General features: G+C 38.5%; 1 protein-coding gene across 2 annotated transcripts in view; it reads right to left on the bottom strand.

Moving 5' to 3' along the window:
• The window catches only part of MCTP1 (multiple C2 and transmembrane domain containing 1), a 260031-nt gene that overhangs the window by 11096 nt on the left and 226432 nt on the right, over nucleotides 1–22503 (bottom strand). For both annotated transcript variants that reach the window (XM_062617486.1, XM_062617487.1), the window contains one exon: nucleotides 906–1015. In XM_062617486.1, the coding sequence (XP_062473470.1) occupies nucleotides 906–1015 (110 nt within the window). The remainder of the gene's footprint in view (nucleotides 1–905; nucleotides 1016–22503) is intronic.

The raw sequence follows: 22503 nt of genomic DNA, 5'->3' as shown, positions 1-22503 counted from the left end.
TGAGACAGGTGCCTCACACTGCTAGGTCTCACCCAGAAGAAGCCAGCACATGGCTTTAACTCTCCTGTAAGATGTGCTGCATGCACCAGTGGAAGCTTTACAGCAAAGCCTCTTGTGGAGGTTTTCTAACAGCACGGCTCCCTTCTCAACTCTCTACCTGGCTCCTCTACCTGCACTGGAAAGGTGGTTGTGAACATGCTCCTCCTGATATCTCACCCACCAAGGATGAGACACTCTTGGCTTTTAAGCCCCAGAAAGCCAGCGTCACAGATGATAGCTGGAAGACATCTTTCTGGACCCTTCCTGACCTCCAGTAATAAATGTTACACTGCTGTTCACTGACCATGACAAAACTACACCAAACTTCCTGTGGTAAATCTCAGAACCAATCCTGCTTAAGGCCTAAATTTATTGGTAATTCTTGTATATCAGGTATGAAGTGTTACAAATTACAAATACTCTAGAAGAAAAGATTTTGCCAATACTTCCAGCAACTGAACATACATATGTACATCCTTAAAATCTGAAACCCCTATTCAGCTCTGCTTAATTCCATTATCAAAGCTGCATTATTTATTATTACTTTTAAATAACTACTGTTAGGTCTCACAGCAAGTTTCTGTTTTACTTCAAAGCCTTCTTTATAATTTTCTTTCCCCCAGTTTCTGCATTTCTAAGTTACAAAATTAATATGACAGGATTTTCATTAATTGAGGGCATCCAGAAAGCAAAGGAAAAATAGATGAGTTTTAACAACGTATCATCCAAAATTGGAGTTCCCCACAAAATAAAAAGGAGTAAAGGTCTAAAGGTACTAAAGCGTACTAAAGGTACACTTGGTACTTCAGCTGGAAAACAGTATGAATAGTTTTGGAGAGCAATACAGCACCTGTGTCAGCACTTACTTCTTGATTCTTTCTCCGAAGGAAGCCACTTCATCAAGGATATTCTGGACACTGATACACACCTCTTGGATGGCATAAAGTCTATTCATAAATCCTTTTTTTTCACTGTCCTAAAGAAAAAAATAAACCTAGTTGAATAAAAAAAATTCTGACTGTAGGAAAAGGACCATGTATCCATCAGTTAAGTTTCAAAAATGCACGTGTTACATATTCATCTAGAAGTAATTTGTAAAACCTGGTTATCAGAAATTGTTTTCTTGTGTATTTGTGTCACTGCATTATTTTCTAAACATGTATTTCAATAAGCCAGGTGTGTGGCTTATGAACATGTTGAAGGTGCAAACCCCCTATGTTGTGCACCCTTTCAAGTCGTAAGAGACAGAAGATGGAATGGGAGCAGTTTGTCAAAATGCTGGTCCTTGTGCTGCTGTACGCACCAGGAAAATGTACATTCCTTGTGGGAGGCACTGAGTGAGAACCCAGAAACACCCCAGCTCTTACAGGGATGATCCCCTTTGGCTCCATTCTGTGTTTAAGTTGTCAGATGTACCCACGCCCCCATCATCATTTGTTCTACCTTTCTGCTTGGCTGTTGAGCATACTTGCTTTCTCTCTCATTATTCAAGTGCCACTGTGCAGGAAATACATAGGAGATGAAACTCCAACTGCCTTTACAATATGGTTACCTCAGCCCATGCTGCAAAAGCATATAACATCTCAGCCATGGAGAAAATGAAAAATGTAGGGGAGGTATCATAGTAGAAAGTAATTTAATTATCTCCTTACTTACCCAGGTATTCTATACACTATCGGCTTTTAATTTACAAAGCCATCAATGTATGTTAATGTAAAAGTCTAACTGTAATTTCATTTTTGTTAAATTTATAAAGGATTTCTGAGAGGTTTTTTCATAAACAGAATGACCATTTGTCCCTCAAAAGCAGGAACCACCCTCATTAAGATGTTTTCTGGGGTCTTTGTCCTTCTTTCCGCCAACTCAGGCAGACTTTGCATCTTGGAAGAACCCAGCAATCTGCTCCCTGGGTACATCAATGTACCCTGTGGCCCATTCCTCAACTGGGCTTTGTCCTGCTCCGATGACCTGTTAATTTTTCCTCAGAAAGCTATTCTATTTCTAAGCTTATAAAGGCTGTAGCATCAAATCCACACAGAGCCAACAGCACTCTCAACAAAACATTGTGTTACATGGAATTAAAATGAAGGATCACCATGGGAAAAAAATGACAATTTCATTCCATTTTTTTTATCAGATTCCACGTATGTCAAAAATTTATGTTCAACTTTTCCAATGGATTGATGCTATATTACTGCATCTAGTTTGAATATGATTAGTGTTTTCTCAAAATAAGAAATGGAAAATAAATATTTCAAGATTAGCAAAATATTTGATGATAAAAAAGTTGTTCAACATTTTGCCATCACAAACCACACAACAGTCTCTGTAACTGACCCCAAAGTCCAGCACGAAAGAAATTAGCATATGTTGCATTTCATTTTTATTTTCTTCTCCTGATGCAGACAATATATTGGTTCACTTTTATTGTTGCCATTTTTTCCATCTTAATAAACCAGATCAGCTGAGAAAAACATCATTTAGTGTTTAATCATCTAAAGTTACTTCAGCAACACTGGTTCTGCAAGTATGTTGTCAAGATTTCTTGTGAAAATGTTGGAAGTGTTTAGCTACAGAACATAGACTAAAATATACAATCATGAAACAGAGAGAGATGGTAGAACTACTTCTAATGACTGATTATAATTTAAGACCCCAAACACTTCAGACTCAGAAAAAAACACCAGTTTCTCAGGCAACATGAAAGAGCTTATGTTCTACATTAAGATTAATACTTATTGATACCATAAGAAATATTTTTGTTTTTTTTTTGAGGATGACCATAACCACAACACTTGGTATCAACAACTCCATTCAGTGCTGCACAGCAACACTGAATAATTTGTGAAGTTATTTCCTTAATATTTGTTACATGCTTGAAGCCTTGGAATGACACTATTACAGTCCTCAGGTATACAGCTTCTAAAGAGGTGCAGCATATACCCAGCATATTTCATTTGAAAGAGATACTTGTTCTATTCCTTCATGTAAAACACATCGTTCCAGTACTGGAGAAACATGAAAATAAACTGTTTTCTCATATGGCAGAAGTGAACAATAAACCATACAGAAAGCACAGGTATTTTTCTGCTTTTCAAATACTATACATTTTGCCCCTTCATTTTCACTTAACAGATTCTGCCCTTTCTGTAAAGTTATCTTGATTTGTAATTAACTTGTGTGACAAAAGAGCTATGTCGCTGTGATGAAACAAGTTCTCTTTGTGACATCTCCAGAGCTCAACTGGGATTACATTCAGACATCCTGATACTGTTTTTCTTTACAAATGTTTTACAAGACAGACTAATACTTTTTAAAAAATACATCTGTTTTAAATCATTCCCCAAAAGAACCCTACAAAAACCTCAAAGACAGAAGGAGACAGAGAAAGAATCACTATATCCACCCCCTCTCTCCTGCACCTGAGCTTAAAGAAAATTTTTTGACATACTCTGAGGCAGGAATAGACAAAACAGAGGAAAGAGGGGATGGTCAGAAGGATCAGGGTTTGGATTTACTTAAACTAATTCCACATGCCCCACAACTATTAGCTGTTTTTTATTTGCTGATCCAAAGATTTGTGGAAAAAAGTAATCTGGGCTAGGGAAAACCTGTACTTACTTTCTCCCAGAAAGATGCTGTGTTAGGAAATAGAACATATGTGCCTCTTTGAGCAAACCAAAGTTCTTAATAATCCATTTTTCAAACACTACTGGTATTCCCTTTCCAAAGAAAGATGGGCTGCATCTGGAATAAATTTCATAACTTGTATGGCTAGTATGCCAAGTTTCTGGAAATAATTGCTACTTAAATAGTGGATAAAATTTATTATACAAAGCTAACAACAGCATTATTACTATTTAATTTCCATGATTTGTTTGTTTGCAGTAGGCTTAAAGTATCTGAAAAGCAAGATGTTTGCTAAGGGATGGCTTTAAGCATAAACTGTGAAAGCAAAGTCAAATTGATGTTGATAGACTGACTTGAATTTACAAAAGGGAATGAACCAAAAACAAAGTCTGAGACCGCATCCTCTCCTCCTTCATAGGAAATGGTAGATTACAGATTGATATAGTGCTTGGCCAATAATACTACTTAACTCTTGTATATAATAATAACTCCAATAATAATACTTAACCGATTTTCAGCTATAATCATATTTTACCTTTGGTGAAAACAAAGTAAAACAAAGTAGATGACTTGCTCTTGACTGAGGAGCTAATTCACATGAAACCCTGAATACAACCCATGTTGTGAGAGTCTCTATGCAGTGGACTATGGTTCCAAACCCATGGTAAAATAGGGTGATTTAGGAAAGGATTATACCTCTAACCCCAAAACCTCTCTTTTCTCCAAGTTAAGGTGCATTTACAAAAAAAACTTTTCAAAAGACAGAAGAAATATATAATCCAGTGTCCTGGGTTCAGCTTAAACCACACCAGCCAGACTCAAAAAGTGAACTTTGACAAAGTTGATGGAATTACACCAGCAAGAAAAAAAGCTTTAAGTGAAAGGAGACATTTTTAGTACAGGGAATAAAACTCTGAACATTTTATGGTGGGTAACTGTCCTACTAATAACTGCTAAGTTTAAGAGAAAGGCACAGATCATAAAAACGAAGTAACAGGAGAGTTTCAAGAATAGAAGGACATTTTGAAATCTTTAGGAGATGCTGTCTGGAAAAGACAAAGGATCCAGACGGATCTTCTGGCAACATCCTTCATTGACCAAGCTGGTATGATGGAGCATCTCTGCACAATCAAAAGCAACTGAGATGAGTCCAGACTAAGATATGATGGGTACAGAGAGGATATGAAGCCACCACTGAGAGCAAAAGTGTTCACCTGAAATGCTGTACATGCTGTGCTCCTGTCACTTGGCCACAGAAGACACATACGCTCTTGACAGACTGGTTTGCTTGTGTCATGCTAGACTACCTATGGCCACGCAAGTATAGCCCCACAACTATCTGTGAGGAACTCCTTTAATAATAAAGTTGTAGATTATTATTACTTGAATACAAGAATGCTGCTTCTATGAGGAAACACTGCAGATTATTTCAACTAATAATTGGCCACCAAAGCAGAGTGCATACATAGGCACCTATGTCATCCCCCAGAATGAATCTTAGCCACACGCAGGGCTGCAACATCCTGGTAGACTTCCCTATGGAGGCTCACAAAGTAGACTCACAAGTGTTGGTACGAAATGCCTTAGCCCTTTACTGTCAGGATTCATTAGTACCTCCCAGAAAGGGCATGTAGATACTAACTGTTGAATAATGTCCTGCGGTCTGGCCACTGCTCAAAAACCTGTCACTGGGGATTAATGGCCCCAGCTATTACCTCCCAGACTATAACCTCTGCTTCCTGAGAAGGTCACTAAGAAGAAGATAGCAAGCCAACACTATTCCTGCTCTGGACACATTTGATGTCCTCCAAGTCTTCTGAACCCCTATCAAAAGGCTTTAAATCTGATGATGGATACTCAGGTAAGTCATTATTTTATGGAGAGAGGTCAGAATGATATTGCTATTTTAAAGCTAACTGTAGAAGTGTTATCATGAAGAAAAGCTGAATGGGTTACAGGATCTCGAAAAGTGCATCAGGTGACTTCCTCCATTCCGTTGATAAGCAACTGAGAAGATCATGTTTTGATTTCACTTCCGTCTCAAAGGTGGCCACTTGTGGATAACCATCTAGTCTTGCCACCTTTTAGTTTTTTTAATTGAAAAAATACAGGAAGACTCTTGGAGACACTGAAACCTTTCTGTGGGACCTTACTGATTTACAAGTTTTCACTCTTTCAGTAAGCCACCCTGTAACTCTTTCAGTTATTTTGAACAGTTACTGACAGCATGCCAGACAGACAGTTACCAGCTTATATTCTGCCCCCAGCAAAAGGGAAGGCCTGGCTGGTACTCATACCATCCTGAAATGGAACACAGGGAGGAGGCTACCGTACAATGCTGGCACCAATTAACACTGGATATCAAATGCAAGGGTTACATACATAACCAGAACTGAGCTTTGCAACTGTGGGCTTCACTTTTACCCATGCTGCCCAGAGAAGCTGTGGCTGCCCCATCCCTGGCAGTGTTCAAGGCCAGGCTGGATGGGGCTTGGAGCAACCTGGTCTAGTGGAAGGCGTCCCTGCCCATGGCAGGGGATTGCAACTGGATGAGCTTTAAGGTCCATTCCAACCCAAACAATTCCCTGATTCTATATTACCTGGCACCCCACCTTCTGTCACCACATTTTTAAGACACTATCAGTTGTTTACAAATGCTCAATATGTCATCTCTGAAGTCTACCTGCTAACATAAGTCTTTATGTGTGCATGCAGAATAGGTCTCAAAATAACTGCTTATGCCTGAATGGAAATTAGGCTGGAGATTTTAAAATATGGAGAACGACATATAATTATTAAAAAAAGTTGTTTTCACAAAGAAAAATAATGTTTGTGGTCATGATTTTTAAAGAAAGAAGTGTTAAAATGTTATTGTCTAGTAAGCATTCCGTATTTAAAACAGCAGAAAGTAGGCACAATAGAAACCATATAAACATGAGGATGAAACACTGAAGATTCACTGTTTATGAAGACACCATGTCTGTGAGCATGAATATTACAACAATCTGTTCTTCCTCAAACATACACTAGGAGTTGATAAAAATCATTTTTAACCTTCTGTGACTTTTTGGCACTACCACCTATGTAACAAATCAGACTTTTTCATGTGTAATGAACTGCTGCAGTGCTAGAACATACATGTAAAATCAGAAAAAAAAAAAAAAAGGTCAAGAGCTACAGTAATAATTCTATGGGAAAAGAAGATATCACAAGCTTATTACAAAGCAAAGAAACACTTTAATGTCAATTCTTACATAAATGCTTACTAAATGGAGATATTTTTTTTTGCCAATGCTTTTTATTTTTTCATTCTCCCTGCTACAGAGTATTGCCCAATGCTGTTTAAACATGTTGCTTCTTGATGTCTCCACTGCACATTTTAATACTCTAAAGATAACACTCCAGTAGAAACACAGAAGTATGAATATAACAGTTAATGGAATTACACGACATTTCATTGAAGGGCCATCTAGTGGGGGGAAACAAGAACTTAAATTTTCCTTGTGTGATAACTTTTTAGCTAATGCTAAACCTTTATGAAGTGTTCATTTATTAAATACGCTAAACAAATATATCACTTGAAAAAGGTGAAAGCTTGTTTGTTCATGGTGACACGTTCATGTGCAAAAAGTCAACAATGCTAAATAATGCCCTGCTTTTCTTGACATTATTTGGGAAGTAAACAAAGAATTAAGGCACTGGGGGAGTAAGCTTTGGGGTAATGAGAATCCATCAGATGCATCTACTTTATGTTCATCTTTGAAAAACTTGAAATTTTTCTCTCAGCTGCCTCTTTCCCTCTCCCTCCCCTTCACCCTGCTATGCTATATTTAAACAAGGGAAGAGAGAGTTTCTTTCTTTATGTGAGACAGAACTAAAATGGCGCTCGACAGTGATCGCAGTAATATTCCTCTTTTATCCAGCCACATCAATGTCATCAAACAGAAGCTATGAAAGATATCTTTGTATATTGTCAAGCAGTTTTTTTGCAATACCTAATTTAGAATACAGTCCTGAAGTTCTACTAATGAGCAAACTTTGGCCATGATTTTCCAGTTGGATTTGTAAATTTCTGTAGCTCTTAACAGTGTTTACCTCTATCTGTTCTGACTGCAAAACTGAAATGAATGTGTTCACTAATTCAGCTCTTTAGGTTCTGTGATACATATGTGAGGGATGACAAATCGAAAAGTTAAATCTCAAAGCTCTAATAATACTAACATAAAGAATGATCCTGCTAGTTTCATGAGAAAGAGTTATTTTAAATAAGAACAGCCCTGCTATGGAAGAGCCTGGAAGGATCGTGGGGCGAGAACAAGTCATACCAGCTACTAAAAAATTCTGTATTCAGGTGGGGCAAGAGGCCAGAGAAACCAGAAAGGGAATGATGAAAGACTGCAGTTAGTGAAACACCTGAATTTTCGAGATGCTTATCTAAATCATACCCACACATATTTGTTGTCCAGTTGTTACCACCAAGAGCCTCATCAAAATAATGCAGTGCTCTGTTCTGAAAGTTTAAAGTAGCCTAAAAATTTATCTTTCAAAAAAAAATATCCAACAGCTGACACTGATTGATATAAAAAGAAGATTATGGAGTTCTGCTGGAGTTAAGAGTTGTTTAAAATTTCTGTTGCAGTTCTGAAGTACATTGGCTTGAATGTAGCAGGTGTAAAAGTTAAATTTGATGCATTAGTGTATGTAGAACATAATTTTAATTTTCCCTTTGTAAAAATTACAGTAATGATAAACATGCATTTGGGCAGAAACTGAATATTCAAAATAACTCCATACTGGGCTAGGACATTATCTATGCACCAAAGTCTGCATTTAGATTTACTCTACTGTCTCTGGAAGTTTCCCAGCCCTATGTTGACAGGATATTATGATCTTATAATTTTTATATAAGTAAGTCATCACCTAAACAAACACAGATAATGATTTTACACTAACTTATCAACCAGACCTGGGAAGCCTAAGCAACAGCATCTGTAACTGCTTCTGCTGCCAAAATACCTGCATCTCTAATGCTGGACTACAGAACTGTCACCTCAGAAACCTCAGAATTGTCACCACCACTATATGAACTGCCAAGAGAAGAGCCATTGGAAGAAGTTGAATTATGATCTAAAAGATGATTCAGTACTCCAGACTTAAGACTTCTACTGCAGAGTTAACATGAAGATTTCCCCTCAGGAGGGGGAGTGTGCTCTTCCTATCACTAGCTCTGCTACTTCAGCTCAGAAGAAAGCCTACCGTGTTTACAACAGGAAAAACAAAGTGATGATCCAAAGACAATGCATACATAAATACATGTTTCAAACAGCAGTTACAATTATTCAAGAAATCTATCAAATGTAAATAAATTGAAGAAAGAAAGGAAGCTTTTAAAAAACACTCCTTTTTATATATAATTCCCCTGCATAAATATTCAAGCTCTGCTTTTGGAAAATTATATAGTGTAGAAAAATAGTTTGGTATTTGAGGCAAAACAATATAAAAGGGAAGAAAAAAGTAGCACACAGAAAATAACCCTGCAAATATTCTGGGGGAACAGTAGGCGGGAGTGAAGAGTGAGCCAAGAATTCTAGGGTCCTTTTGGAGAAAATCCAGAAAAAAACCTGAAAAGACTCCACTGTGTTCTTATTTTATTGAAATACAGGAAAAAAAAACCCGCCCCTCTTTGTTTATTAGGAACTACTGAGATTTTGAACAAGATCTAAAGCTGAGCCATCTAATGAAGACAGGATGAGTCCATGAATATACAAAATCACAGTGAAGGGTAATAGAAACAATGCTGGTTTAATGTCTAACAGACTACAGTAGTCTGTTCTACATTCATTTCAAATCCACTTCAGCAAACTAATGTCTTAGAAGAAAAAAAAAAAGCACTTATATATGCTGGACCGCAGTAAATGACACTCTGACTGATAACATTTTAAGAGGTACACACATTCTGGTAGTGTACACAATCTGCAATGCTGAAAAGAAAAAGGCAACTACGTACACAGATGCATACCTCTTTTTTTTTCGGAAAAAAATGCAGCTAAAGCAAAATTTTGATTGTGGTATCTGTTACTTTACAATAAAATACATTGTAGAAGAAGCTACCAGACCATGTCTTCAGTCAACTTTGGTGAATTTACTTTTAAGAAATGAATAACGAAACTTGCTAAGTTGAACTGATTATGAATGGAGATGCTGTAGAAGGAAAAAGGAAAGGAATGCATTGTTAAAATCAAGTACAAAATCCAGATGATTGCTGTAATTATGGAACGGCAGATGAAAAAAAAAAATATAAAAGGCAGGAAATTTGTTGTTCTTCAGGCAGTATTAACTTGACCACCCATGACATAGGACATATACTGGATCACAGACGATACTATTTCTTCATTAGGGACTGTAGTGATTGGACATGGAACTGTTGGAACAAGTCCAGAGAAGGGCCATGAGGATGATCAGGGGACTGGAGCACCTCCCGTATGAAGACAGGCTGCGAAAGTTGGGTCTGGTCAGCCTGAAGAAGAGAAGGCTGCGTGGAGACCTCATAGCAGCCTTCCAGTATCTGAAGGGGGCCTATAGGGATGCTGGGGAGGGACTCTTCATTAGGGACTGTAGTGGTAGGACAAGGGGTAACGGGTTAAATCTTAAACAGGGGAAGTTTAGATTGGATATAAGGAAGAAGATCTTTACTGTAAGGGTGGTGAGACACTGGAATGGGTTGCCAAGGAAAGCTGTGAATGCTCCATCCCTGGCGGTGTTCAAGGCCAGGTTGGACAGAGCCTTGGGTGACATGGTTTAGTGTGAGGTGCCCCTCAATAATTCAATTGATATCAGGCATTAAGTAAATGAATAAACAAGACTGAATCTAGAATGAACAAAAGGAGTATCCAACAGCATTTAGCTTGAAAAAGGGACAGAGGCTCCCAACACAAGAGAGATGTGGAGCTGTTGGAATGAGTCCAGAGGAGGCCACAGAAACGCTGCAAGGGCTGGAGCAGCTCTGCTTGGAGACAGGCTGAGAGAGCTGGGCTGGTTCAGCCTGGAGAAGAGCCGGCTCTGGGAGACCTTAGAGCAGCTTCCAGTGCCCAAAAAGGGGCTACAAAAACCTGGAGAGGGGCTTTGGACAAGGGCCTGTAGGGACAGCACAAGGGGGAATGGCTTTAACCTGACAGAGGGGAGACTGAGATGAGATCTTAGGCAGAAGTTCTTCCCTGTGAGGGTACTGAGGCCCTGGCACAGGTTGCCCAGAGAAGCTGTGGCTGCCCCATTCCTGGTAGTGCTCAAGGCCAGGTTGGATGGGGCTTGGAGCAACCTGCTCTAGTGGAAGGTGTCTCTACCCGTATCAGTGGGTTGGAACTAAATGAGCTTTAAGGTCCCTTCCAGTCTGTGAGGAACAGCTGTAGAAAGATGTGGAAAAGCTGTAGGAAAGCTGTAGAAAGATGCAAGCCATGATGTGTCCCTGTTTGAAGAGGACCCATGTGAACATGGAATTATTTTCAGGAAAGAAAACAGGAAATTGTAAAGAGAATTGGAGACCACCTCTCACTTCCTAAATCCCTGATCCTTTCCTGACATTTTTCGCAAAAGCCAGAGATCAGTGTAAGATGCCATCAGCTTCAAAGGTTTGCTGGCACAAGCTGTCTGCAGATGCCTGCTTTCTGCGCCACCTCCTGTTTCTCCAACTCTACCAGTGCCCTCTAATTGAGCGTGCTGTATAGTGCATGATGTCTAACAAGGCGCAGTCTGTTTAGAATAACCTATTTTATTCCTATAGGCCTCAATACTAAAAAAACAACCAACCAACCAACCCAAAACCCCAAACTCAAAACAATTTAAAAGATTTTCCCCCTCCCCCTCTCCCAGATTCACAACTTGTTTTAGTGGCACTCAGAAAAGCATGAACCACCAGCCACAGTGCAAGAATCCAATGACAGTTCTCTTCTTCAACTTTCTGCAAACAGTCTTTGTATTATTTATTGTTTAGCAAATAAAGTTTAAATGCTTTTCAGCCTTGGTTACAAACTCAGTACCCATTTGCAGTCCAACAACAGCAGGGAATAAAGCTGCATTGTTAAATGTCTTTTTTTCTCCGGTGTGCCTGCTTTCCATAGATCTCATTATTTCTCCTGGATCTGCACACGTTGTCATATCTAGGACACAGTGATGCTAAGTAAACAGGGAGAAGGCTGTGAAATTTTTATTATCACTGAAACAACTGGCTGGAAGGTTACACTGTATTTAACCTTTTTCCAAAGAAATCATGGAAGAGAGCAGGTGCCATTCCTCTGGAACAGCTGCACTGTTCTAGAGAGGCAGTTTGAGATTAAGCACACACACATGAGGCATTTAGACTTTGTTGCACAACAGTTATCAAAGAGACTGCAATAAGTAACTGTATTAGATTAAATCTTTTTTTGTTTGTTTGGTTTTGTTTTTGTAAAGAGGCAGATTTGTGTGATACTTAGAATCCTTCAGACTGTTCCTAAGGAAAAAAAAAAAAAAAAAGCTAAAATAACTAAGCAAGGAGAAAGAGGTAAAACAGAAGATATATTTCAAAAGATTGATAGTAAACTATCATAAAATTTGGTATCAGACCTGATGTTATTAATTTAACCTGATGTTATTAATTTAAATCAATAACATGGAAGGTTGAGATGCCAATTTTATAGGTGACAGAATTACTTAAGGAGGTGATGTCAAATTTCTGAGGACTGAAACAAGGTTAGATTAATTACTATCACTAGTGGTTTAACTTTACCTAGCACCATTATATAACCTGATGGGATAAAATTCATGATAAAAAATAAAAATAAAAAAGCAGATCCAGAAAAAATGCAGACAAGAGCTATTGAAATAATGAACATTGTAAGAGGAAAAATTAGATAATGAGCAACAGAAAGGACTAAGACATTTTAATTTACACAGAAGATGAATTAACATAATCAAGATATTCAAAATAATGAATGGTTTAGAGAAAGTAAATTGGGACTCTTAATTACTCTCATAAGGCATTAGAGAGAAATGTTCCATGAACTTGAAAGGCAGCAGAGGTAAAGCAAAATTTTTTCCCCACAGTGCAAAACTCAGTGGTGGAACTCACTACCAAAACAGCATTAATATGAAGAGCATAATAAAACTAATAGCAGAATTAAGCACATACACCATCATTTTCCCATAAAATTATAAAAATAGTGGGTAGAACAACTGTCCGTCATTTCAGACAAATTATAACACAAAATCTCTTGTGGAATTCAAGCAGGAGTTTGAGTGACAACACAGAACAGAAGTTACTATGAAAATTAAGCTTACACAATGCACACATGAGATGAAACCTTTCCTGTTTATTATTTGAGATACTTGCAATGTTAAAATGTGTCAGAGCAGTAGTAGGAGGCCAAGAAACCAACTGCTGATATTGTAGCCAAGGGAAAAAATACTGAGGATTACAGTCCACTGCTTGCTAAAAGGGATTGCACAGATATGCACACATAAAAAAAAAAAAAATCTCCTGTTTTTTTCAGCCCAGCCATATAGTGAAAACAAACTTCAAAGAAAGTTTCTGAACAAACATGGCCACGTGTTTTCCAGCTACAGCACGGATTTCTTCTAGAAGAAAAAAAACTTGCAAATTCTACTTTTGGCTAACCATTTCCTTCCCAAATGAATAAATAGTTAATTTTACTGTGTTTTCTCTGGTTATGGACATGGGGGCTAAGAGAACACATGGCATGCCTATGGTTGTAACACTGGTCACTTACATCAATACTTATGTCCTAATAGCTATTCTAATGTTTCCTTCTGTTGAACTCTGCCAATCCATGCTTTGGAATAGATTCATTTTATTACATGGTTGTACAGTAGCATGTACAAAACCAAGCATGTAAGAAGATCTCCAGGGTTCTCAGGGAGGAGAGGAAATCTGAATACCTTGAATGCAACCTCAAACTGAAAATCACCTGAGAACATCTGCTTTACATATAAAAACACAACAGCATTTTCCTTTGAATTTGCTTACTTTTTATGATAGAAGAGTTCAGAAATCAGCTACCAAGTTAGTGCCTCAAAACTTCGTGGGAATTTCTTCCTCCTCCTGAGATACTGAGCTTCAGTCACGCATGGCCTCTGAGCTTTGGAGAAGACAGCACTCCTGAACACAGAGCTCCCACAAAGGCGTCCTACTGCACTGCCTCAGCTGCAAAATCTCATCCCCAAAATCTCATTCTCTTTTGTATTGACTTCAGTCCTTTTGATTCCCATGTGGTTGAAAACACTAACGTATGGAATGGAAAATATTAATATAGTACTAACAAGGCTCACTCAAAATGGGAGAGGGTTGAAGTGTGTAGCATGCAAAGCATTTCCCTCCAGTACCTGGAGGCAACTGAGAGATATCCCTATTGATAATGTAAAGGGAAAGTAAGGAAGATTCTGTGGCAAATGAGGATGGCACAGCCTGAACGAGCACCCTCCTTCCAGGGTTGTGTTTGAGATTGCTCTCCACAGCAGGGAGACGGCTCAAGCTCTTTATTAGTTGCAGTATTGACATTAGTAAGCGATAACACTAGTAACAATTAATGACCATCACTGTTAAAACTTTTTTTGTTACTCGCCCTAGGAAGGGGAGGGGAGACCTGTTGAAGCAGAGCCAGGGGGTTCCCAGTCAACATCCCCAGAGGACAAGTTTACCTTGAAGCAGGGAGCAGAAAAAAATTGGCTGCACCAGAAAAGGTGAATGAAAAAAGTAAAAAAGCATTAAATAATAACTTATCATAGAATCACAGACTGGTTTGGGTTGGAAGAGACCTTAAAGCTCAACCCCCTGCCACAGGCAGGGACACTTCCACTAGACCAGGTTGTTCCAAGCCCCATCCAACCTGGCCTTGAACACTGCCAGGGATGGGGCAGCCACAGCTTCTCTGTGCAACCTGTGCCAGGGCCTCAGCACCCTCACAGGGAAGAACTTGTGCCTTTTGGCTAATATGATTCTACCCTCTTTGAGTAATCTACCAATTACTTCTGAGCGTGCAAGGTAACAAAGCAACTAGTTAAACCAAAGTAAAATGGGAACCACTTCTCAGAAAAGTAGTATAGAAAGCCATCTCTTCACAGCGGGTAAGCATTGCTATTTTTAATATTTCATGCACAGGCTTTACTTGCCCTCCTCAGCTGTTACCATGTTGTGTCTTTTGTGTGTATTTTGTGAGTGCCTAAAAGATCCTTTCCAAGTACAAGGGCACCACTATATATAGCACTGTCTCATTAAATGCAGTTCCAGCATCAGAGGGTTGAGATCTGCTCAATGGCAAAGAGGCTATTATTTATTACACTGTTCCACGTAGTTTTTTTTGTTTCCAACTTTTTTTATAGTTCATTTATGTGGTGCAAATCCCCTAGTTGATTCCAGTGACAGAGTTGCACTAAGCTTTCCCCTCTCCAGCTTGCCCAATATTATGGAGCAAATCATAAGTATCATAATTGGAAAAGATGTATATTATTAAAAGAAGGATCCAATTTATTCACCCAAAATATTATTAAAAAGCAATATGCTTTAATGTCATCCACCCCCATTTGATATTCCTTACTACAAAAGTTACTTTCAACAAACATTTTTAAAACCTAGCCAACATTACTGTGGTTAAAATAAGACATAAACCTGTAAAATAACAGCAATAACTACATGCTGCAAATTATACATAGTTATGGTGGAGGTAATTTAGCATATCTAATCACAGTTCCAATTTCCTCCTAGAGCATAAGAATAGGAAGAATTGTACATGGAAAAAAAGGAGGGAGAAGGAAGAAAATAAAGGTTTTCTAAGCATAAAAACTTAGCAAAGTCCTAATAGCAGGTAACCGGTCTAGTATATCATAGTTTATAAATGTGCGCCAGGGCTCAGGCTATGCTTCTGTTTTCTGTCCTTACATGCTCTGCTAGGATACAACTGTGCATAAAGATGTTGATAGTGCCCAGAAGAATCATAGAGTGTCTTGATGGTATTGACATATCCGAAAGAAAAGAACAACACCACGCGTGTTAAGTAGTGAGACAGTGTTGCGGTGCTCTCCATCCTTGACTAACCCTTTTGGAGATAACTGATGGAGAAAGCAAAGCAGGATACTACTAGAGCATAACTGTAGCAACATCTCTGCTGTTTAGTTTCATCTTTGAGGAAATATGTCCTTTTAGACCTTCTGGAAGTCATTACAGATCTCATACTTGTAAGCGGAATTACTGAAAAAATAAATAAGAACATGATGTAAGACAGCACTGACTGTAGACTCTTTATTTTTTTTAAGTTTCTTTTAAAAGGTAATATTGTATTTTGTGACTGTTTTTCACAATCAGATTCTGAAAACAAATTCCTCCAACTCTCTTCAGCTTCCTGAGAAGCTGGCAGGAGGTACTGAACCCATCCTAGATGCCCCAGTCCTGATACTGATTTTGGGGACCAAGCCTTAATTGACTTTGTAGTCCAGTTTAGTCAAATTCTTTTTATCTATTTTTAATACATTTTTATTTTAACCTTGGATCTTCAAGCAATCTGTTGTGAAACTACAGGGACTGGATGTTTCTGGCCATCCTTTCCTCCCAAAGGAACTGTGAACACAGATCACTTAGGGTTTGTGGAGAAAAAAAACAAAACCCCTTGTGTACTGATCTGTATTAACTTGGCCACAAATTCCAAGTCACTGTGTGCTTATCACCTTAAAAGACATAATTCAAGCAAATTATATTTATACATTTGAAATGCCCCACAAATACAGAGCTCTGCAATGTCCTTGCAAGTTCTTCATTCATTGTCCCCACCTATCCCAGTGAAATATATCATACAGATTCTTTCTTTTCTCCTCTCTGCCTCCCCTGTACCTTTTCCCCTGACTCACTCTTCCCATATTTGCTCAGAGTTACTCCAGTGTCCTGCTCATTATGAAACAGTAATTTCCTAGAACTATTAATACTTGTGACAAATAACACTATTCACAGACTTGCTCCCCCAGGGTTTTGGCATAGGAGAAGATTAAAGGAAGGAGAAAAGACCTTTCTTTCTCTACTCTAGCTCTGGACACATGGATAGACTGCTGAATCTTAACAATCTGAAATCACACATTAAAACAGTAAACACATAATCACAGTATTAAAATGAGAATAAAGAAGAAAATTCTGTAAAACATTCCTGCATGCTTGAGGACCCTCAAGTAATACTTGTGAATGACCTGGAAGAACAATACTTAAACTGTTTCTTTTCCCGAAAGAACTTTGAAGAAAATAGGTATTCCAGGGTCCTATTTGTCATCAAAATGTGAATTGCAGAGCAAAAATTAAAGGATTTGGGGATGAGTGGGTAATCAATAACTTGATCACCAAGCCACATAAAAGAAAAAAAGAAACAGCAAAGGAAGTTTCTTCTACTGTTGTGACAATAAAAAATAAACAGTATAGTGCAGGAAAAATAACTTAACAACCCAATATATTTGATTCAAAAAACAATCTAGGGTTCAGTAATTACTTTCTATGCTTTACAACCACTCTGATTTGGTCATCTGGAGAAAGAATCTCACTTTGTTCTACACACTTTATCAAATCTTGAATAATGTTCTACTTTCCCTTGCATTTTAATGCTAACCTGCTTTTAAAAAGAAATAGTATTTCTTCAAACTCAATAGATTATATCTGTGGTGACACCTGAGCTTCTTATCAAAACAATAATTTGCAGATACAAAACATGAACTTTCCCTATATTATGCTTTCAGCAGGCTCCCGGGAGGGGGTTGTGCTGTTCTTTCACTAAACCAATAGACACAATGCCAAATACCTGGATTACTAGGAAAGAGGTTTCTCAACAAATTTTTTGGGGGAGAGCTTCAACAGCATGAAGTGCTGCTCTGTCTCTGCTAGGTTTTGTTTGTGGCTTTTGGGGGCTACAGCCCTTGGACGAGCAGTCTCTGATGTCTAACTGGCATCAGAAGAATACATGGTCCTGGTCCAAACTGTTGTGTTTTCCTCTCCAAGCTGGCCAGTGAGACCAGTCTCCTGAAACAATACGACCCCCAAAACAGAATTTCACACCTTAAGGTGGCCTGTGTTTGCTTGGTAAATTTTTCTGGAGCACAGTGTCAATTACATTCTTGATTAGATTATTTTGAAAAATGCTTTTAGTCTCACTAGAAAGCAACTTTCAGTAGGCCATTGCAGTTCCTCTCTGTAGTCTGTGGGCACTGATTTGCAAAAGCAAACCAAGAAAATGACTACCTGCAGCTGTTATCTCAACACTTTCAGTCCATTATCAAGCAGACAACATTTCATGGGAAAGAAAAAAATCTTCAGCACTTTCAAGAAATCACGTTTTTGTATTTATGTGTTAAGACCTCAAAAATCAGCATGATCTTTTTTTTTGCCTTTTTTTTTTAATATCACAGTGTTAGAAAACAGCTTCTTCTGAATCATGTTCTGGAGAAGGTGGGTGAAAAGGAATATACAACCTAACACTGTTTGAAAAACTATTTAGTAGCACACTGGATCTTGGTCTCTAACATTATATAATGTAATTTCTTATAATGCAGCTTCAAGCATTTCCAGAACATACTATAAAATCTTAATTTTTAATAGTCTGTCCAGAAGCCACAATGAATGCTATACAAACAATTCCTCTATCAATCAAAATATAGGGTCGTGTAAATAAAAAACAGCTGAGTAAACACTTCCTGGATCTTTGCTTTATGCTATGTATTGATCTAAAATATTCAGGCAGCATTTGTTCTTTGAGAGTGTGAAGGAAAGCAGCCCTGGGTCTTCACAGAATAGACAGGAAGATGCTTTGATGCACACAAACTTATGCAGAAATTTCAAATTCCTTCAAATTTTCAAATTCCTTCCAAAATTAAAAAAAAAAAAAAAAAAAAAAACAAAAAACCCCAAACCAAACCCATCCCCCCCCCCCCCCCCAATACCAACAAACACACACAACAAAACAAACAAAACAAGAAAACCCCATTCCAACCACTAATTAACCTCCTACTCAGCAGCAGAGACAGTATTCCAAAGGATTTCTATATACTCTTTCTGTATTGGTATTAAAAATTTAAATTACAGGTGAATTTAAATTAAAGGGGAACAGCTTTTTCATACTTCATTTTAAATTATAGCTAATACCATCCGTTAAAGGGCAAAACCACAGATGTATATGCTGAAGGTAGGAGGAATTGCACCATTCTTTTGTGTAAAACACTAAAAAAGCACATCTGCTGAGCAATAGATCTTAAATTACTATTTCTGGTTGCAAGAAAGCTTCAGATTAGCAACGATGTTCTGACCTCTTCACACTGTTAAAGAAAAACAGAAAACAATGGTTTTTCAATAGAATGTTTTTCTCTCAGAGTTCTGTGTTACCTGGATGCCATTAGATATCTGTGACATTACGTAAATGAGTGGTGTCCATTTTGTTTTTCTGAACTTCTTAGCCTTCAGAACAAAAAGTTTGCTAACATGAAATCTGTTTTTCCCATCCTGGACTTCATTACTTTAGTACTTAAGCAGGCCAAGAAATGATAAGAAGAGAAAGGATTTAGGAGAAAGAGAAAGGAGAAAGAAACAATACCTTAATATTTATTAGCCATATGTCTTATAAGTTTTTTTGAGATGTATGAAAATAACCTATATATAATAACCAATAGCCTTGGCTCAACCACATACAAATTACTTACTGTCAGAATCAAGTCAGTTGTCAGTTGTGCAAGTTTATTTTTCCATGTGCTATCTCAAGATAAGCAGGTTTGTAATATTAGATTTCCACTGACATAATTGTGCATGAATTCTGATCTGGTTTAGTATTACATAGTGCAAAAGGTGACACATTTTCTTTAATATAGCCCATTAGAAAAGGAAAGGAATTGCCAGTGTATGAAATCTGAGGAGTTTGCTTGAAAGACTTTGGGAGTTTGGGGTCAACTCAGTGGAACAGTAACTTGCTCAACTACCCCAGGCAGTAAGCACTGTGACAAGCAAACATAATACCTGGTGTAGTTACACAGACGATCAATAAAAACACTGCATTATCAGACTGCTACAGCTGTATGTTAACCTATCGTATTACCCCACTGGCTCCCAAACCAGTCAAACATTAATTTGCTGATCATGTAGATAACACAGATACCACCCAAGTCCTTAAGTCACATTTAATATTAAGCCAGAATGCTGAAACAACTGTTTACTCCTTTTCCACATGCCATAAATTCTAATTTTTGACCATACACCAAAGACTACATCCAAAGTAGTGAGATGATGAAGCCAAATGCTCCAAAATTACAGTATGTGAGATTTAAGGTAAGCTCTGCACATGCCTGCATCGTGGATGATCAGTCCATGCCTACTCCCCAGCATACCTCCACCCAGCGCTGTGTGGGTTCTCTCTGCCTTCTGGTGTATATCCCAGCATCCTTCCCCACACTCCTGCCTGCCAGCATCCAGCCACCCCTGCTCCTTAACTTGTCTCTACATTGGTTTTTGCCTTTTGTCTACACCTCTCTCTGTATTCCTCCTCTTGCTCCCTCAGACTCCTTGACTCAGAGCTGCTCTTACAGGGCTTGTAGATGGGCATTTGTACCCTTGACGTGTACCTCAACATAATAGTCAGTAAATACACTGAAAACCCATTTCCTTTGCCAGCAATTGGCTCCAACACTTGACCTCTTATGAGTCCATGCTAGGCAGCAGCAGCTGATGTCCCAGCCCCACTGAAAGGGTGCTCTGCAATGACAGAGGTAGGAATTCACAAATCAACTGCTTGGCTTTAGCAAGTCTACCGACGACTGGCAAACTGCTGCCTCTTCTGCTGGCCAGATCTACCACCAACCCACATAAACTGTGCAAGTAGAGATAAGAGTTCCACAGTAATTAGAAAAGCCCCATCCTGCTCATAGCAGCCACACATCTCACTGGTTATTTTCAAGTCTGCTAAATATCAACAAAAATATATACTCGTCCCACACTGAAACCCAATGTATTTTTCCCTGCACTTACACTTTAAAATATATAGAAGTGTTTTAATGGAAAGTTCCTGTGATTAAGGAATCGCCTCTAAGGCTGGAGTACTGAAAAATAAGCACATTTCATATGTGGTGCACAACTGATGTCAATGGACACCAAACCCAGGAAGCTACAAAAATGAAGGAACAAACAACTGCTTTAACACATATTCCAACAGAAAGTGGAAGCAATAGTGCAGGATTGAGGACTAGACAAAGCTTTTTGTGGCAGAGATGATGTCGTCCTATTTATCAATATTCTAATACATGTTTTTTTCCTCAAAAAGGCATGCACACTCCATGAGAGTGAAGCAGAAGATGCCTACAAACAAAACCAGCGAAAAGTCTCTAGCCACCCACAGATACCTGCTAGTTATGAGCTGTATCTCCTCCTGCTGGGACAGGTAGAACCAGTTGCCTGTTCTGAATGGAAGTGTACTGAAAGCCTTCTGAAGCAATCGCAACAATTCATTTATAGGTCAAACTGCCCTGGTAAATATCACACCTTTGGAGCTTTTCTAGGAGTTATCAGCAAATGCATAAAATTCATATCTACAAAATGAAAAGGAGAGAGAATGAAGATAGTTGTATGCACTGTTTGCCCACATGTTTTGTTTACGCCAAATGTACCTCTTCATCTACCAGCAGATGAAACCTGAGCAGTGGTGGACTCTGCTGTCTATCACACCGCAGTGTGTGTCCTTGTGGATGATACTGCACAGCATCAATTGTAATTCCATACCACACTCCTCTAGGGGAAGCTCTCAGCTTCAATTCCTGAGCATGGGGATGCCTCTTTCATTTTGCTGGGATCACATTTTGCCTGAATGATCTGTCCAGAAAATTCCCATATATCAATACTAACTAAAGAGTATGAAATCTTCTACCGACATAGACACTTCAAACTACAAATGGAATATATGCATATTGTTTGTAAGAACTTGCAGTTTGTTTGTTTTCCCATATTCCTGTATTTTCCACCATAAAGCACAGCAATGCCTGATAAAATGTCATGGCAAATTTTTGCAGTTCAGCTTAAAATTTTTCTCATATTTCAGCGAAGTCAAAGGCACACACCTAGCTTAAAAAGTAGGCTTTTGAGTTGTGCTGTGCTGTGACCCTCAGCATAAAACCTCAGCTGAAAACCCAGAACATGACATGCCACTCATTTTACAGATAGTTGCGTTGATGGACACTTTCTTCTCTCACAGCATCACCTCTGCTGGTCCTCCATTCTCATTCACAGAGACTGTGGCAGCCACATTTTTGCCACCATGGACTGGGCCCATGCAGCATTCATCCTCAGGCTAGTACATCTCAAACATCATTTTTCTTCTACCAGGCTTCCAAAGTTCTGCCTTACCCATTACTCTCTGCTTTCTGTGGGACTCAGATGAAGAATAATGTATTATGGGCTCTACATGTTGCTGAAGAACAAGTTCAAATGGCATCTCTCTAAAACAGGTGTTTGGTGCTGTCCTTTAGAAGGCTAAAATGGGGAGCTATGGAGAAACCTGGAGAAATATTCAGGTCACTAGCTGTCACTTAGCTATCAGTGACTACATGGATTGCTTACGATCACAGAATCCTAGTATGTTTGGGTTGGAAGGGACCTTAAAGCTCATTCAGTTTCAACCCCCTGCCATGGGCAGGGACAACTTCTACTGGACCAGGTTGCTCCAAGCCTATAAAACCTCATCTTGAGCACTTGCAAATCGCAAGCTGCTCATGGCAGCAGCTTAAACAGAATATAATTCATTGTGAAACTAGGTTAAAAAATTCTGTTAGATAATGAAGAATTATCTATTC

This window comes from Pezoporus occidentalis, unplaced genomic scaffold (genome assembly GCF_034315485.1).
Source record: "Pezoporus occidentalis ecotype Australia unplaced genomic scaffold, CSIRO_AGI_Poc_V1 ctg197, whole genome shotgun sequence".
Taxonomy (NCBI): domain Eukaryota; kingdom Metazoa; phylum Chordata; class Aves; order Psittaciformes; family Psittacidae; genus Pezoporus; species Pezoporus occidentalis.
Note: the sequence above shows the minus strand (reverse complement) of the source record. Positions and strands in the feature narration are given on the sequence as shown.